Raw genomic sequence first — 19,927 nt, forward strand, 5'->3', positions numbered from 1 at the left:
GATTCTTTAAAACGAGAGTGGCTAAGCACATTAAGTATTGCCATGTGAAACCAGACAATAATTTACAACCAACCAGCAACTATATGTGTCAACTAATCAGCACATATTAGTTGGAAAGAACAACAAACATCAGAGAAAGGAAAGTCAATTAATTCGTTTTTAGAAACAGTGCTACTTAATTATACAAAAAGCTTATTCAGGTTACAATATAAAGGGCTCCCCCGCTTAATTGCAAAGTCGGTTCTTGACAATTCTTGACAAACTGTAAAAACAAATTATCCAGAAAAAGCATCTCATTCTCTTCCATCTTCATCATCTTCCATAGCTTCCTTCACATTAATTGTAAATTCATATTCTTGATCGCACCCAAGATATGAATCACACATGAAATATAACGTGTATTTCTTTTCTCCAAGCTCTGATGGTGCAGTGAAATCAAGCTTAACTTTAGATTTTCTCTGAAGTGATACCCTCTTAATAGCCAGCAACTGATTGCTACTTGGATCCCCAACAACTAGCCACCAACCTTCTTCTTTTGGTTTGGGATACCTAGGTGCATCAACTGAACCTAATTCCTGTCTTCCTTCTAGATCTCTTTCAAGAGTAACTTGCAATGTAACATTTTCCCCAGTTCTCACATCATCACTCTCTAATACATCATATGCCAGATCAATGTTTGGAAATCGGTTACAAAAACGGGCGATGTCTAACAACTGTGCATCTGTCATCTGTAATAATTCACGTCTTTCGTCATCCTCCATCTCAACTAAATCAAAAACAGTCTCAATGCTTTTACCTGGATTTTCCTGGCACTTTTTGGCAAGTTCTTTTGTAAAATGTGGAAGCTGCAATAAGACAGAATCACGCTCCCAAAGACCCTGGGTAACCATCTGGGTCAATTCCATTGCAGCAAGAGCTGGGTTCAACCAACCATTACTAGAAATAACATCCACCATTGACTGAAGAAGCCGACTCGAAGAAAGCAGGACCTCTCGCTGATCTAGTGCTAGGTTTCCAGCAATAACATGCCTTGAGAAGTAAGCTTGCAACAAAGCATTTGCCTTTACATGGGGATCAGTATATTTTGGTTTATCAACAGAAAATCTTTGATGATTTATTAATTTTCTTATTGTTTCTTCTTCACCTGGCCGTATAGGAAGCTGTGAATACTCTGAAGCAGAAGCAAGAATTTCAAGAAGCCCCTTCAGCTTTGTCTTTGCGGTCAAGGATGAGCTAAAGAGTTCAATGGTGGTGTAGCTGATATAATAATAAGATGCTATCATGCCAAGGTTCAAAGGAGAAAGATACATCTCATCTTCTATAGCCACACACTTGCTTGACTCCAAATCAGTCAATGTGCCCTCGACAAGCTCAGAAAGGTGATCTGACAAGTGTCTATGACTGACACCCTGAAGATTATAATAATTCGGATTCTGAGTGAGTCTGCGATAGAGAAATGTCCAAGTGAGATAATCCACAGCATCTTGTTTACTTTCAATGGTGCCTACAACCACTTCAGCATTCATATGGTCATGGAGAAAGTGATCAAGATGACTCTCCACTGGGAATGGCTCATATAAGAATTTCTTGTAATATTCTTTGCGAGGTGCATGGCATAAAATCACACATTTTCCAGCATTATCTAACAGAGGTCTACTGGCACGGCCCATCATTTGCAAAAGATCAGTAATAGGATAGTCAGTATGAGCATTCTCACGCCCATCATAATACTGTGTCCCCATGACAACAACCAAATGTGCAGACAAAGACAACCCCCAACACATTGAACTGCTTGCAACACACACCTGAATTGCCCCTGCACTAAACAGCTGGGTGACCAATTCTCTTTCCATTAAACTGAGACCTTCATGTAGATACCCAACACCGTGAGTCAACACATGACTCAAGGTCGATTCTTTAACTTTTGCAATGAAAGGTGCCAGATCTTCTTTAGTACATTGAAGAAATTGGGATCTCTCTCCACCATCTGCATTTGAATATGTGACTAGATCAAGAGCAGTAAGTCTTGCATGTTTCCGTGTTGGCACAAACACTAGAGCTGGTTTGCCTTCCTTTGCATGTTGAACTATTGATGTGTACGTTGGCTTAGTCATTGCCTGCATTCGAGCCTCAAAATTGGCTATATCAATCCCCTGAATGTGAATCTCAATTGGTACAGGACGCACACCAGGTGGAAAATTGAAAAGCCCATGTGCTGTAGCACCAATCCACTCTCCAAGATCTTTAGCATTTGCAAGTGAAGTAGAAAGAGCAATAATGCGGATACGATTTTCAATTTGGCTTGAAATATATCTCATTCTGGATACGATTACCTCCAGGATTGGACCACCCTCTCCACCAATTAAATGAAGTTCATCCACAATGAAAAGGCTGACTTGTTGAACCAGTTTCCGCTGCTTCCATCTCCGAGACAAAGCATCCCATTTCTCTGGTGTGCTTATTATTATTTGACCCTTTTCAAGGAGCTTCAAATCAGTTGCAGATTCACCTGTCAGTTCAACTACTTTCAGATCCAATCCTTTTCCAAATTTCTGCTCCCAATCCCGATATCTCTCTTTGGCAAGAGCTTCTATAGGAGCAATATAGACACATCGAAATACACTGTCTGGGCCTTTTTGATGCAATCGTAGTAAAGCAAACTCAGCACAAATAGTCTTACCACTACCAGTAGGTGCTGCAACTAAAACATTATCATCTGAGTTATAAAGCACTGTAAATACCTGAGTTTGAATAGGATTGAAGTGTCTAAACTGTTGATATAGTGCTTCATATGAAGGATTTCTTAATGCAGACACAGGAAGCGGCTGCAAATCTAGCAACTCAGTTGGAGGTGGGTATTTCTCTGGCAAAATAAGATGTCTAAATGAAACTGGCAGTATTGTCTGCGACCCCAACCACTTATCAGATACAACACGAATAAAGTACTGGGGAGGAAGAGGTTCATGGATGGGGACAGTGAAGCTCAAATGATGGTCATCTTCAACATACTGCATTTTCAACATAAAATATTCATGATGGAGTATATATTCACCATCCTTGTCTTCTACTATTATCCAAAAAGGTTCAACATATCCATGAATCTTTTCATCCCACTGAAAATCTGGAGTGATAGTTAGTTCAACCTTCAATACAGTTCGTGTTATTGGTTGGACATGAGCAGAAAGATCCAATTTTGGAAACTGATGGACAAATTTATGAATGGTTTTCCCCATCTTTGGAAAACGAATGAGCTCCCCAATCTCTTGAGCAGAGAGATCATAGTATCGATCCCAAGCTAAATCTTTCTTTTCAATTTTGGTCAAAATATCATTTGGAATTCCTTTGAATTGACGAAGAGGAGTTTGAACACTCCACATGCGCTTACTAACCATCCTGCACAGGTTAAGAGCTCTTTCAGCTAACTGAGCCCATCCTCTTTTAAGAACAATCTCAAAAAGTGCTCTCATGAGGCGACCTGCACTCTGGGAACATAACCAGAAAAGGGAAAATTTTGTATTAGAAATTTAAAATAGACACTTAGTGCAAGAGAGATGGTAGCAATTCTATGACAATAAACATTATACAAAATAGGCTTTAAAGAACACAAATGCAAGAGCGATGGTAGCAACTCTATGACAATAAACATTAGTGCAAAATAGGCTTTTGAGAAAACAGCACGGCCTACAACGCCCTCAATACCACCTTTAAGAATTTTTTAAAAGGAAAATAAAAATACAAGGTTTCCAATTAATAAAGCAACAAGAATTGGTTCACTGCGCAATGCGACCATATGATACCTGAGTAATGAACACCATGTCAGATGTGAGAGAAAGTCCTTCAAGCTTAAGCTGTGAAATATATGCCTGAAGCAAAACATTGATCTTTGCACTCGGCTCTTCCAAACTCTCCTTAACTGGGATTGGTACTCGATCTAAGAGCTTTGCAAGTTCCATCTTTTCTTCTTCTCTTACTGTTACATACTTGAACTCTTCACTTAAAGAAAATAATCGGCATAGCTCAATGTCACCCATTGTCGGCTTCAGATGTTCATTATAAGTAGCCATTGTACCATGAGTAATATAGTAATAACTGGCTATGCGTCCGAGATCAGTAACTTGAAAATATCCACTCTTTCGATCATATTTCACCAAATTAGTTTTGTCCAAGATTGTTGCTGCAGAATGAATCTGTATACAAAAACAACATTTCAATAATAATGGGAGCATGTGCTATAACAGGTTTTAAACCAAAAAAACACAAGTAGAGATTATACAACTATAATGGAGAATTAAACTCAATAATGATTAGCAAAGCATTACTATCTGCAGTCTAATGATATCCAGGCTGCACTGGGTGCACATCCAACTGTAGGCACCATCTACACAACATGGGGACCCTGCGTACCATTGGATATGCACCCAGCAAAAATTGTGTAATATCACAGTAAAGATGGGAATTAAAGAACAAGGCTATGCTTACCAAGTCTCCTCTCCTCTCTTCCAAAGTATTGTCTCTCTCTAAAACGTCAGCAGATAGACCATACAAAACTGGATTACGCAACATACGAATATAAAGATAGGTGTAGCCTAGCCATGTGCATGCCTCCCTTGCATTTTGAACTGTACCCAGTACAATCTCTGCATTTAAATTATCTGCTAGCTTTGACACGAACTGGCTCTCAATTGGCAATTGCTGATTCATAAGAGAAAGGTAATACTGCAATTCACTGTGTCCTGTTATTATTATTCCTTCTCCATAGGAATCATACTGTGGCCTTCCTGCACGACCAAGCATCTGCATAATATCTAACGGACTGAGTTCAGTCCATGCACCTTTCTCGGGATTGTAAATTTGAGTTCCTTTTATAATAACAGTATGAGCAGGAAGATTTACTCCCCATGCAAGAGTAGCAGTGGACACCAAAACTTGAATATGGCCATCAGCAAAGAGGTCTTCTACCAAAGTTCGATCTGCTCTGGCCATCCCTGCATGATGGGTCGCAAAGCCATACGGCAATAGGTCTCTCAGATCACTGTTTTTCACTGATTCGGTCTCTGTTTGGAGAATCTCCCGGCTAGCACTGTCTTCCTTCAGAAAGCGTCCAAGTGTGTCATTTGCAAGAGCTGCATCTCTTATAGCACGAGCTGTCTTTGCTGTTTCTTTTCTGGAATGCACAAAGACCAAAACTTGATGTTTGCCAGCAACCGACATCACCTTTTCGTAACACACATCATTCATCAACTGAAACCTCTGGAGTGGCTTCTTGACAGTGATTCCAATATATTGCTGAGCCAACGGGCAAGGCCTGTAACTGTTATCAAAATAGAATAACCCATCTGACTTAACCCTCAAAAACAAGGCAACATCCTCATAGTTTGGAAGTGTTGCAGACAATCCCACCAATCGGATCATTTCCTGAGTAGTCTCGATTTGCCTAACTGTCCTGGATACAATGCTTTCCAGCACTGGTCCTCTATTATCATGTAAAAGATGAATCTCGTCAATAATTAAAAGCTTCACAAGCTGGGTATATGTCCTGTCTCCGGACTTTCTTGTAATAATATCCCATTTTTCAGGAGTGGTTACAATTATCTGGGTTTCCTCTATCTGCTGACGGGACATTGATTGATCTCCTGTAAGTTCTTTGACAGATATTCCATAAGACTGCAGCCGGTTAGACAAGTTCCCAACCATTTCTGCAACCAGTGCTTTCATAGGTGCAACATAAACAACTTTGAACTTGCTCAAATCAATAGAACCATCTGCGCCCCTATTGAGAGCAATCTGTTGAAGTATGGTTAACATGGCAACATTGGTTTTCCCAGCACCAGTGGGTGCACACAAGAGCAAATTCTCAGGCGTAAACAGAGCAGTTTCGTATACTTTACTCTGCACTCTGTTCAGTTGCTTCATTCCAGAAAAAGCGGGTTGTGCCCAATCCGGCATATCTGATATCTTCACAAGTTCCTCTCCTTCAGCAAATGGTTTCGGCTTCAGCGCAGGGACATGAACTTCCTCATAACCCTTCCTTGTGGTCCTATATGAACCCGGAGGTAGCTCACACCTCTTGTTTGCCATCAACAAACCTCCTTGATGGAATGAAATGTTCTCGAGATCTAGCATCTGCCTCTGTCCCTTTAACCAACTATTCTCCATAGCACCACCGCCACCATCTCGATCCATTCGTCGTTCTCTTTCCCCATCTCCACCGCCACCCTCGTCTCTTAATTTCCTTGCTTCTTCTCGTATGCTACGTTCGAGATTCTTCTGCCGTTCCTTTGCAGTGGCCCTTGTGGCATGTAATTGCTCAAGGATAGCAGCAAGAGCAGGCTGTTCTCCCATAGTCATCTCATCCTCAATTATCCTCCTTTCCTTCTGATCCTCCGCCCTGGCCAACCTAGTACACCAAACTATCTTGAGCCTGTTGCGACACAGCAGCTTAATAAGATCAAACTTCTCAAAATCCAAAAGCATAACAAGTCTGTTCTCAACGTCCCGAACATCGCCCTCCTCTGCTAGTATTTTCAAAACCTCCTCAGCGAGCTTCTGGCTGTGCTGAGGATCGATAGCAGAATACGCCTGGGAGATCTTCCGCTGAAGCCAATAAGCATCAATATCCTGGACATTCAATCCTTCGTCTGTTTCTTCCATGTCATCATCATCAATACCACCCATTTGCATAGCCTCCGCCTCATGCCCCTCCTGCCCATCATCATCATTATCTACATCACTCTCTTCCTGCACCTGATCCAAATCACTGTCTTCATCATCCTCTTCCTCCTCAAATTCAACCGCAACGCCGATGTCATCGTCAAGGGCTTCTCCTGCTGCGCCTCCCATTCCAGCCCCCGCCTCGCCTCCCGCTTCCTGGAAATCGGTTATTAGTTTACCCATCGAAACGAGCTGGGCAAAATGCTGCGTACTCATTGGATTAAGAAGCTTCTCAATCTCCTTCTTCTTATCTGGGTCCTTTATTTTCTCATTCTTCAAAACAGCCAACACTTCATCTGCGGCCCCTCTTAAGATGTCCTGCGGTTGATCCCCAAACTGCTGCTGTATCGTACTGAGAAGGGCCTCATAAGCGGCTCTAGTCTCCTTAGTCCTGGGCCTGTAAACCCCATCGTCCACAATTGATAAAACACTCTCCTCCTTAACCCTCCGCCTCTTGCTGTCTTTCCTGGGCATCATATCCAGGTCTGGTTTTTCCCTTTCTTTCTTCTTCTTAGCCTTCTTTATCCTCTCCTCCAGTTCGGCTGGCTTGCCATGATAAACCCTATCACCGAAATTCCTAGGATCAATTTTACCCCAGAGAGACTCCGGTTCTCCTGTGGGTTCATGCGTATCTCTAGGTCTAGAGTCTGTAGTTAGAACTAAACTGGAATTTGCTCTGTATTCATACTGCTTGAAACGGGCGTGAGCCTCGGCTCCTCCCCCAAGGTGTGCCATTGCCCCGCAAATTCGTAATTGCAATTGCTGATGAAAGCAACAAAAACAAAAGATCAGAGATGAAGAAGCCTTACGGCAATAACCAAACCGTGCGATATGGCGTTCGAAAGAAAAGCGTCGGGAAATCTATCTGCTGCCGCGAGATGCTGCCCCGAACAAAACTAGGGTTTAAGCTTCAACCCTCATTGATACAGGTTCTTCACCTGATGAAAGTCGGTTTCAGCGAACAAAAAGCGTAAGAAGAAAAGTTTCAGCAAACAAAAAATACGTTTGGTAGCAATTTATATGATTTTAAGTTTGAGAAATAAAGTTGCGAAAAGATTTCCTAAACTTCAAAATGTTCACGAACTTTAAAAGTTTTAAATTGTTATTTGCAATATGGTTTTTTTAATTGAGAGGGGGTGAGATTTCGTTGAAAAATATTTTTAATATTTGTGGAAATTTATTATATTTTTGAATTGATGAGGTGAGAAAAAGGATTTGGTCTGATTAACTACTCGAAAAGTTGACAATTAATCATTGTCTAGGTGATTTATTGAAAGTTTAAAAAAAACAGTTAGTAAATTTTTTATCAAAATTATAAAAATAAAAATAAAATTTGAAATATTTCTACATTTTTAGAATTAGGATAAATTTAAGTTGATTGTTCATTAGTGTGTATTATATGTTAAATTTATATTGAATATCAAAAGAATTTACATATCTCTCTGGTATATAAGTTATTATTGAAATGTTTTTGTTTAAATAAAGATGAGTATTTTGATATAAAGTTTGTGTTTCGTCGCAATAAATACTTGGGGATTACATCAGCAATTTCAGGACTCACCAGAGATTAAAGAGACCCCAAATCCATTATATAGAAAGACACATTAGATTAACTGAAGACCCAATTACATAAGATTTGCAAAACTACAAAAAGAGCAAAATGACAAATATAGTGATATGTAACATACTTGACCCCCTGGTTATACATTTGAGGAATAGGGTAATAGAAACATTTTATTTTTATTTTATTTTTTGCTCCAAGAGGACCCCAATAGACCCTTGAATCTGTAATGTGGAGTTCTCCCTCCGGAATCATTATCTTGGTGCACCACAACTCTAGGACCCTCACGACGCTTCAACTTGAGGCACCCCCCTCGGAATCCAACCTCCCAGCTACGTGTCACGACTTCGGGGCCCTCAAAATGTCTCGCGCTCTCGAGTGATTCCCCCCCCCCACCAGAATCTGACCTTCCACTATTGTTTTCCACAATAGCTACGAGCTTTTGGTACTCCAGTATACCACGTGACCCTCCACGCACGATCCGCCAATGTTCTTGTGGGACCCCCAACCATGGCGCATGTATCCGACCACTTCCGAGTTAAAGGCCCAAGTGACAGAGAAATTCTCTGTCAACTAATGATCCCTGGTGCCTGATATTCCTTGGGACATTCAACCATACGGGGTTCCAACTTCTAGAGTCTGACCACTGCCTGAGTGATGTCATGTCGATGTCATCCACACCACGTGTTGGCCTATGAGAGGTCCACGTGTCACCCACATGTGGCTCCTTTGGGTACCCTAAACACCCAAACTACTTGCCATGTGTCCCCCAAGACGTCGTGCTAACGTCATCTCTACCTGACGATTTTACATAGTAAACACGAACCCTCGAACCTGAAACCCTTTAAGAATCATTAGCGCAACGCTCTGGGGTTCCAACCTTTCAAGCTTCCGGGGTGGCCAGCTCCGACAGCTTCCCCGTCTAACAGATCCGAGTGATTGAAGAAGTCTCAGTCGCCATCTCTCGACAGAACCCTGACGCCCTTTGTTGCTGAGACCCTGACTCAAATTTAATTTAACCTCCAGGCTCTAGGCTCTATGACCTTTGCCCCGTCATTCTGACCAATCACATGAAGGGAATCTGGCTCCACCAATCAGAAGCCTCCCTTGACTACGGTCTTGATTTTCCAATGGATAAGGTTAGACCAACTTTTCCTATAAGTTTTGGGCCTCACTCCTTTGTGCTATATTAAGGGCCTTCCTCCCCATTTTCATCATGACTAGGTCAAAGGATCTCCACTCTACATTGCGTAGTGATTTATACAGAGAGCTTTGCAACCTCCCTAGCTACAAGCTTTGTCGTTGCACAAGCTTCTTCGAGCTAGTCTTGTTGATTATGGCTCTTTCTTAGAGTCTAGTAAACTCCTAGACGTGCTTCACGGTTTAATAACAATGTCCTTAGTTGCTTAAGGCGATCAGTGACATTATCCCCCCTAAGCTTGAGTGATAGTTTCTCAAATGAGTTATTAGCCTACGATTCTTCCCTTCCCATGGGGAGGGAATGCCACCTAGAACGGCATAGGTGCTCTTGTGTGATCTACCTACCACAGGCTTGGCTTAGAATCCTGAGAGGTCTCAACCTCTCCTACCACACGCCAACAATATCGGACCTTGCGTTGAGCCTGCAAACAACTCGAGGGCGCTATATAGAGCCTTCAAGTGTCTCGGTAGCCACCTTAAGATGCCAACAATAGGTATCCATCCTGCTGAGAATGCAAGGTTGAAGGACGTTCAGGCAAAGTTGGTGGCTCGACTGGTCCTAGGGGAAAGCTCCCCTTGACATCAATACATTGTTGTTCATGTAGCACATCAACTTGTAACTTCGCAATAAATGACATATATGTGAATACAGACCCTAATATATCGAGGTTCATCCATGTAATCTTCACATTATCAAAAGGGGTCTCAGAGCATGGTATTTTCCAAGTGTTAATCCAAGCTCTCATAGCTTGACCATGATATGTAACAAGTTCTACCGCTTTCTTAAAAAGTTATTCATGTGCTACTTAGACACTATTAAACATATGTGTACTTCCATGCTCATCGTAGCATTGTGGCCTAGTGTTTTATTCTCATGCATTCTATTAGGCTTCTTATACATCACATGTTTTGTGTACCATTAGCAATATTTACACACATGCATCCATATATTAAACACACATATATATACATGTCACATTACCATATCCCCACATGGATGTACCACATATGCAAGCATAATCAACATAATGCAATCCCCAAATCTAGAACCATTATCTACAACACATTGGCATGATTTATCAAAAGAAAAAACAACATACACAAATACTTATCTTTGAACGTTTAGAGCAACTAAGCCTGGGACAAGGACTCTTCACCCAACTGTAGACAGTTGCAGCTATCACCCCTGAGTGAGATTCCATAGTCTGGGGGAATTGCTTGCTTCTAGGACTAGCACACCCACTGCCATTGTGTTATGAAACCAGCTCAAGAAAAGATAGAAAAGATAGATCAACGCCTTAGAATTCAGCCTCTTCGAGGGGGCAACCTCCTTTACATTACATAAATGAACAATTCTTGGATGATTCAAATGACAAAACCTCCTTTCTATATATAGGAGTCTAAGGAGTCACAATATAATCCAGCCGACCTAACAATAATAATATAAAGCCACAAAAATAACAATAGAGGGATTCCATGGGGCACAAAAATAACAACATGGGGGTAATAGGGGCACAACAATATAAATAAGGGGTATAACTACAATAGTAATGGGGTAATCACTAGTATTATAGGGACCCAACATGCCCCTCTCCTTCAAAAAAGTGTTGTCCTCAATGCTTGAGTAGTTATGGATACTTCTGCATAAAATTCTCATCCTCCCATGTGGAATCTTCAACGGATAAGTTCTTCCACTTGATAAGATACTCTGAAATTGATCGATTTCGTAGCTGTTGAGTTCTTGTTTCTATGACTGCTTCCGGTTCCAATATAATTTTCCTTCCTCGTCAAGTTCTAGCAATATTGTTTGAACTGGGAGCTTGTCGCCTATAACCTTCTTTAAACATGAAACATGGAAAATTGGGTGCAATCGAGAAGCTGCAGGAAGCTCCAATTTGTATGCCATATTACCAATCTTTTGCAACACCTTGTACGGACCATAATACTTTGGTGATAATTTATTATCCTTCTTAGCTTTCTTTAGGGACATTTTCATACCCAATCACCTACATCAAAACTTCTTTCACTGCGATGTTGATCTGCCTATTGTTTCATTGTTATGAAACCAGCTCAAGAAAAGATAGAAAAGATAGATCAACGCCTTAGAATTCAGCCTATTCGAGGGGGCAACCTCCTTTACATTACATAAATGAACAATTCTTGGATGATTCAAATGACAAAACCTCCTTTCTATATATAGGAGTCTAAGGAGTCACAATATAATCCAGCCGACCTAACAATAATAATATAAAGCCACAAAAATAACAATAGAGGGATTCTATGGGGCACAGAAATAACAATAAGGGGGTAATAGGGGCACAACAATATAAATAAGGGGTATAACTATAATAGTAATGGGGTAATCACTAGTATTATAGGGACCCAACATGCCCCTCTCCTTCAAAAAAGTGTTGTCCTCAACGCTTGAGTAATTCTGGATACTTCTGCATAAAATTCTCATCCTCCCATGTGGAATCTTCAGCGGATAAGTTCTTCCACTTGATAAGATACTCTGAAATCGATCGATTTCGTAGCTGTCGAGTTCTTGTTTTTGTGACTGCTTCCGGTTCCAATATAATTTTGCCTTCCTTGTCAAGTTCTGGCAATATCGTTTGAATTGGGAGCTTGTCTCCTATAACCTTCTTTAAACATGAAACATGGAAAACTGGGTGCAATCGAGAAGCTGCAGGAAGCTCCAATTTGTATACCATAGTACCAATCTTTTGCAACACCTTGTACGGACCATAATACTTTGGTGATAGTTTATTATCCTTCTTAGCTTGCTTTAGGGACATTTGCTTATATGGTTGTAGCCGTAGGAATACCCAATCACCTACATCAAAACTTCTTTCACTGCGATGTTGATCTGCCTGTTGTTTCATTCTATTTTGTGCCAACACGAGGTTATCCTTTAAGAGTTGGAGGACTTGTTGTTGATGTTCGATGTGATGTTACACTGCCTGAACCTTAGAATTTTCTCTTAAATATGATGTGATGGATGGTGGTTGATACCCATAAAGTGCCATAAATGGGGTCATTTTTTTTGCTGTATGGAAGGAAGTGTTATACCACCATTCAGCCAGAGGCAACCATTTAACCCATTGTGTCTGTTTATCAGATACAAAGCAACGAAGATATCCTTCCAAACATTTGTTTACTATCTCAGTTTGCCCATCAGATTGAGGATGATAAGATGAGCTATGAGCTAACTGAGTACCAGGACAAGAAAATAATTATGTCCAAAAATTTCAGTGAAAATGGGATCTCTGAAAATGATATATAAGAAACTACAGTCTGTCTTTTCTGTACCTTCTTACGAAATTTCAATCTAATTCCCAGAGAGAAAGTTATGACAATTTTCCCCAGGTCACCTGTTTTGAATGTAATTCAAGAGTCTGTAAAAAGACCAACTTCCTCAGATCATATCTCCAAAAATATCGCGCGAAAAGCTCTGAAATTCGGACCAAGGTTCAGCGCGATTTCTTCTCAAATGGGATTTTTTTGCGACTTCTGAAACGTCACAGAAAAAAATGTTATAGCGAAAATGCCACGATGACTTGTTTGGAGTAGCGAAACCCTAGAATCCAAAGCTCTGATACCAAATGTGATGAAACCAGCTCAAGAAAAGATAGAAAAGATAGATCAACGCCTTATAATTCAGCCTCTTCGAGGGGGCAACCTCCTTTACATTACATAAATGAACAATTCTTGGATGATTCAATGACAAAACCTCCTTTCTATATATAGGAGTCTAAGGAGTCACAATATAATCCAGCCGACCTAACAATAATAATATAAAGCCACAAAAATAACAATAGAGGGATTCTATGGGCACAGAAATAACAATAAGGGGGTAATAGGGGCACAACAATATAAATAAGGGGTATAACTATAATAGTAATGGGGTAATCACTAGTATTATAGGACCCAACATTCATTCTATTTTGTGCCAACACGAGGTTATCCTTTAAGAGTTGGAGGACTTGTTGTTGATGTTCGATGTGATGTTCCACTGCCTGAACCTTAGAATTTTCTCTTAAATATGATGTGATGGATGGTGGTTGATACCCATAAAGTGCCATAAATGGGGTCATTTTTGTTGCTGTATGGAAGGAAGTGTTATACCACCATTCAGCCAGAGGCAACCATTTGACCCATTGTGTCTGTTTATCAGATACAAAGCAACGAAGATATCCTTCCAAACATTTGTTTACTATCTCAGTTTGCCCATCAGATTGAGGATGATAAGATGAGCTATGAGCTAACTGAGTACCAAGACAAGAAAATAATTCTGTCCAAAAATTTCCAGTGAAAATGGGATCTCTGTCACTTACAATAATCTTTGGGTTTCCATGTAGCTTTTGAATTGTTTCCATAAATGCAGTAGAAACTGTACTGGCTTTAAATGGATGTGATAATGCACAAAAGTGTGCATACTTGGTAAGTCTGTCAACTACCACCATGATGACACTCTTTCCCTCAGACTTGGGTAAACCTGTGATAAAATCCATTGAAACCTCCTCCCAACGTTGGCTTGGAATGGATAAAGGTTGTAATAGACCCGGTGTCTTAATTGTTTCAACTTTATTTTGTTGGCAAACCAAACATTCCGCCACAAACTTTTGAATATCTGATTTAAGGCCATCCCAAAAAATCCTTCTTTAACCCTGTGGTAGTGGTAAGTTTTTAAAATCCTGAGTGCCCTCCTAAGGGAGAAGTGTGCAATTCCATAAGAATCTTTTGTTTTAGCTGGGAATTCTTACAGAGGTATAAGCGATCTTTGTACCATAACGAATCATTTTTCCAGCTAAATGTATCAGACGTACTGGAATCTTGTTGTAGCTTTCGAATAAGTGCCCACACTTCTTCGTCATTCTTCCATTCCTCCCTTGCTTCGTTTATCCAATCTGGTTGGATAATAGAAATGGCGCACAACAATGCTTCCACATCCTCATCCTTTCTTGAGAGTGCATCTGCCACCACATTTTGCTTCCCTTTTTTGTAGATGATTTCAAAGTCATAACCCAACATCTTTGTGACCCACTTTTGTTGCTCTTCAGAGGATAATCTTTGTTCTAAAAAGTATTTAAGGCTATCATGATCCGTTTTTACCTTGAAGTGTCTTCCCATTAGGTAGGGTCGCCATTTCTTAAGTGCATGGAGTATTGCCAACATTTCCTTCTCATAAATAGCTTTGCTTAAAAACTTTCCCTTGATTGGACGACTTTCAAAAGCAATGGGTCTTTCATCTTGCATTAGAACAGCACCAATTCCATTTCCTGAAGCATCACATTCCACAATAAAGGTTTTTGTGAAGTCGGTGTAGCTAAGACCGGTGCTTGGCACATTGCCTCTTTAAGATGTTCAAAGGCCTTTGTTGCTTCCGGAGTCCATGAAAATGCATCTTTCTTCAATAATGTTGTTAGAGGTGCTGCTATTCTCCCATAATTCTTAACAAACTTGCGATAATACCCTGTCAACCCAAGAAATCCTCGCAGATGCTTTATGGATGTGGGGATTTTCCATTCCTTAATGGCTTTAATTTTGCTAGGGTCTACCTTAACTCCTTCATGAGATACAATATGACCCAAATATTCCACCTCCTGGACTCCAAAGAAACATTTGGATCTTTTTGCATATAATTGTTTCTCCTCCAATAGTTGTAGCACCTTGTCAACATGTTCAACATGATCCTTCCAAGACTTGTTGTAGATTAGTATATCATCAAAAAATACTAACACAAATTTTCTAAGGAATGGTTTGAAAATTGAATTCATCAAACCTTGAAATGTTGAAGGTGCATTGGTAAGGCCAAAAGGCATGACCAAAAATTCATAATGACCCTCATGAGTTCTAAATGCCTTTTCGGAATGTCTTCAATCTTCATTCTGATTTGATGATATCCCGAACGAAGATCCAACTTGGTGAAGTAAATTGATCCATGCAATTCATCCAGTAATTCATCAATGACAGGAATGGGGAACTTATCTTTAATAGTGAGCTTGTTGAGCTCCCTATAATCCGGACACATGCGCCATGATCCATCCTTCTTGTGCACCAATACTACTGGAGCAGAGAAAGAACTTTGACTTGGTTGAATTATACCAGCCTCTAGCATTTCTGCAACCATACGTTCAATTTCACTTTTTTGGACATAGGGATATCTGTACGGCCTGATGTTTGGAGGAACACTTCCTGGAATCAGATGAATAGCATGATCATGATCACGCATAGGTGGGAGACCTTTGGGAGTCTCAAATACCTTGGAATGATTGTCCAAGACTTTTTGGAGATCTGGAGAAATAGATGATTCCATGTGGAAACATCTAGCGAACATAATTGTGCAATTACACCTCTTTGCTCCTTTTTTAGAAGCTTTGTCATACCATTAGAGCTGATTATCTTTCTGGTTTCCCTGCAATACCCCTTAATTCAACTTCCTTTCCTTCCGTAGAAAATTTGATGAAAAGTTCTTGAAAATTAAAAGCTATTGTACCCAAGGATTGTAGCCATTGGACTCCTAGTACAACATCAGCACCTCCCATTGGAATGGAAAGCATTGGGCTAGTCAATACATATTCTCCCATGGATAGCTTGATATTATGGCACTTTCCAGAGCAATTTATTGTTCCTCCATTTGCAATCATCACTTGACACTCTGGTGCTGGATATAGGAAGCAATTCAATTCTTTTGCTACCCTACAATGAATAAAATTGTGGGTGCTTCCTGAATCAATCAACACTATTACCTTTTTCTTCTTGATTTGTCCTTCTATCTTGATGGTTTGAGGAGTGGTAATTCCCGCCAATGCATTACAAGATATGGTCGGATTTATTTGTTCTTCATCTAGGCTTTGTTCCTGGAGTATATCTTCTTCTTTTGACCTTTCTTGCTCCTTTTCTTCTTCCTCTTCACAATCTATGTAGAATAATTTCTTCTCAGCACACTTATGACCTTTAGTGTATTTGCTATCACAACTGTAACAAAGCCCTTTTGCTCTTTTTTCTTCCAATTGTTGTGGTGTCAACCTTATAGGTTGTGGAAGACTAGGGGCAACAACACTTCCGTCTTTATAGTTGTGAGTGGTATGCTTCCTGGTTGCCATAATTTTGCTTTCCATTTTTCTTGCTAACCTGAATGCCTTCTCTAATGAATCAGGTTCCCAAAGGCGAACATCATGTTGGATATTATCCTTTAAAGACCCTATGAACACATCAATCCTATGCTCCTCTGGAATATCTTTTACCCTTATGTTCAATTTTTGGAACTCCTCAATGTGCTCCATTATTGAACCCTTTTGTTTGAGACTTATCAATTGGCTAAAAAAAGTGTTGCTTTTTGTATCTCATAATGTGCTATCAATTCTTCCGTAAAAATTGCCCAAGTGATAAATTGTTTACGAGAGCAAAGCCATTGATACCATACAAACTGATTTGGTTCCAAATATACAGTTGCCATACGTACCTTTTGTGTGTTTTGCACATTATTGAGATCGAAGAATTGCTCCATCTGTAATATCCATGTGGCGGGATCCTTGCCATCAAACTTCCTCATATCGATTTTTGGAATATGGTGATTTTCGATCCAACATTAGAGTCTATGGAATCATGATTAACATTTCTTTTGTTCTCATCATGAGTTTCCTTTACTACCTTTTCACCATTAGTGACCCTTTCTTGTAGCAACTTCTTCAATTCTTCATGTCTGTCTTCAAATCTATCTTCAAATCTGCCATGTCTCTCTTCAATTATCTTTGAATCATCCATCTTAGCTTCCATGCCTTTATCTTAGATTACGCCACTTATCTTAGCTTCTGTTAGCTTTTGTGAGCGTGACATTTGTTGCACTTGTTCTTGTAATTTTGATATATCATGTAGCATTTCTTCCTCTTCTTCATGAGTCATGCTAGAGCTTTCAGGTTCCTTACTAGGTGTTTGCATTTTCTTTCCTCGGGGCATCAGTTACCGATAATAATGCTTTACTATGCCCTTTGAATTTCGTTAAACCAAGCTTACAAAAAATTTAAAAAAAAACTACACACCTTTTTTCACTTTATAGAAGCCTGATATTGAATCTGATGTATCTCTGTAATTTCGAATCATCCAGTTCTGAAATTGTACCTGTAGTAGCCTTCTGTGTCCTCTTTCCAATGCACAAGTCTGAGCCAAATTGGATTCTCCAAGGAAGAGTTATGTGAAATCTCCCACAGTGACTTGCTTTTAGACTGGTTCAGTAGAGCGAACTTGTACGACGTGCCACGAGTCACTGTTTCAACCTTTGAATCTGAAACACACCACAAGAAACTACAGTCCGTCCTCTTTCTGTACCTTCTTACGAAATTTCAATCCGATCCCCAGAGAGAAAGTTATGACGATTTTCCCCAGGTCACCTGTTTTGAATGTAATTCAGGAGTCTGCAAAAAGACCAACTTCCTCAGATCATATCTCCGCAAATATCATGCGAAAAGCTCTGAAATTCGGACCCAAGGTTCAGCGCGATTTCTTCTCAAATGGGTTTTTTTTGCGACTTCTGAAACGTCACAGAAAAAAAGTTATAGCGAAAATGCCACGATGACCTGTTTGGAGCAGCGAAACCCTAGAATCCAAAGCTCTGATACCAAATGTTATGAAACCAGCTCAAGAAAAGATAGAAAAGATAGATCAACGCCTTAGAATTCAGCCTCTTCGAGGGGGCAACCTCCTTTACATTACATAAATGAACAATTCTTGGATGATTCAAATGACAAAACCTCCTTTCTATATATAGGAGTCTAAGGAGTCACAATATAATCCAGCCGACCTAACAATAATAATATAAAGCCACAAAAATAACAATAGAGGGATTCTATGGGGCACAGAAATAACAATATGGGGGTAATAGGGGCACAAATATAAATAAGGGGTATAACTACAATAGTAATGGGGTAATCACTAGTATTATAGGGACCCAAACACATTGATTTGGGACTCCAGTGGACTCCTATCCTTCAATCCACAACTGAACAACTACTTGATTGGTTCAACATTGGGAACCAGAGGCACCCAACCTCACCCCCAAGTGATCACAGTGATTCACCCCCTTCTAGGGAGTCTGAAAATCACACTCTGCAATCTGGGCGGTAACCACAAGTATTCATTTCAAATTTCCTCTACAACTACTCTAGGATGGTCTCTTCCCAAGTTGTTACAGGGCTCCAAAGTCTATTTCTCAACCCACAACCTCTATGGGACCCAAGCTGTTACAAGGCTCTAAAGATTCCATCCAACCCATAGCCTCCAGGGACCCAAGTTGTTACAGAGCTCTAGAGACCTCTGTCTCAACCCACAACCTACAGGGATCCAAGGTGTTATAGGGCTCCAGGGACCTTATCTCAACCCACAGCCTTGTTATATGGAATTTGCATCTATGGATAAACACAACTTCCCTAAGTGGGTAGCTACACTTAGAACAAAAAAATTAAAGAGTTTAACCTTTTCCTATAGAAGATAGATAAGACGAGAGACCTACTTGTTATCTTTCACTTCCCTTTGTCTCCTTTGAATAGCTCCGTTTGCTCCTTCTTGAACTAAATCCGCTCGATCAGTACCTGCAATCATAAACAGAGGACAAAAACGAATCAAAGCATAATGATCTATGTACTATAAGTAAATGGAATCGAAAGCATTTACACATATAATCATCATACATAAATACATGAATATGGGAAAAGGTGTAAAAAACTTTATTAAGTAGAAGGAAGAGTTACAACCAAAGAAGTCCGATCCCATGTCACTCATCCAGCTTGAGTTCCATCCTTCATCACACCAAAATCACAACACTCCGGCAGCATAACAATACTTGTTATGATCTCAAAACTCACACCAACAGTATCTCCTTACAATTCTTCAAAGTCCAACCCCTAATCACTATGATGAGTGCTCAATTTATAGGGAAATGGAGGTGGTTTTGTCATAAATGAGGGTATTGAATGGCCTTCCAAACTTAGAGTTAGTTTCCATGGAGGAAGGGATGGGAGGATAGGAGGTTACTTGACTCATTCCCTATCCAATTTCGAGCTCAGAGGAGATGATAATAATGGGAATCTTCTAGAATGATCTAGTCATCTACAGATATAGACCCATGATAGGATGACCATCTATGTAATGACATCGTACAGATGATTTAGTACTCTCCTGAAATCGCAGCCCGGATGGATGAAACTAGATCCGGGGTCTTCTATCTTTCGTTCCTTCATTGTTCACTCAAGTACGAGTCTAACCATGTGAAAATGTGATCTGAAGTCGAACATGGGAAGACACCATCTGATTACCATCCAATGATGTCAGTTGTTAACATAAACAAGAGAAATCACCGATATGATAATGGATCCTCAAGGTACTGCAGTACATTCCGCATGGTGTGAAATGGATGTTTTTATGTCGAACACCATACAAAGTATTTCAGTCGAAGGCCAA

General features: G+C 40.1%; 1 protein-coding gene across 1 annotated transcript; it reads right to left on the reverse strand.

Annotated features, from left to right (window-relative positions):
- Positions 1-293: 293 nt before the first annotated feature.
- LOC149255601 (DExH-box ATP-dependent RNA helicase DExH12-like) lies at positions 294-7,684 on the reverse strand. The gene is made up of 3 exons (XM_089460528.1): positions 4,480-7,684; positions 3,798-4,187; positions 294-3,482 (listed from the first exon to the last, which is right to left on the reverse strand). Exons 1-3 carry the CDS (start codon positions 7,444-7,446, stop codon positions 294-296), a joined length of 6,546 nt encoding a protein of 2,181 aa, XP_089316654.1. The 5' UTR covers positions 7,447-7,684.
- Positions 7,685-19,927: the final 12,243 nt, after the last annotated feature.

The sequence above is a fragment of the Pinus tabuliformis genome, chromosome 7 (assembly GCF_031772625.1).
Source record: "Pinus tabuliformis cultivar Carrire ecotype Pingquan chromosome 7, CPIR1, whole genome shotgun sequence".
In the NCBI taxonomy this organism is placed as follows: Eukaryota; Viridiplantae; Streptophyta; class Pinopsida; order Pinales; family Pinaceae; genus Pinus; species Pinus tabuliformis.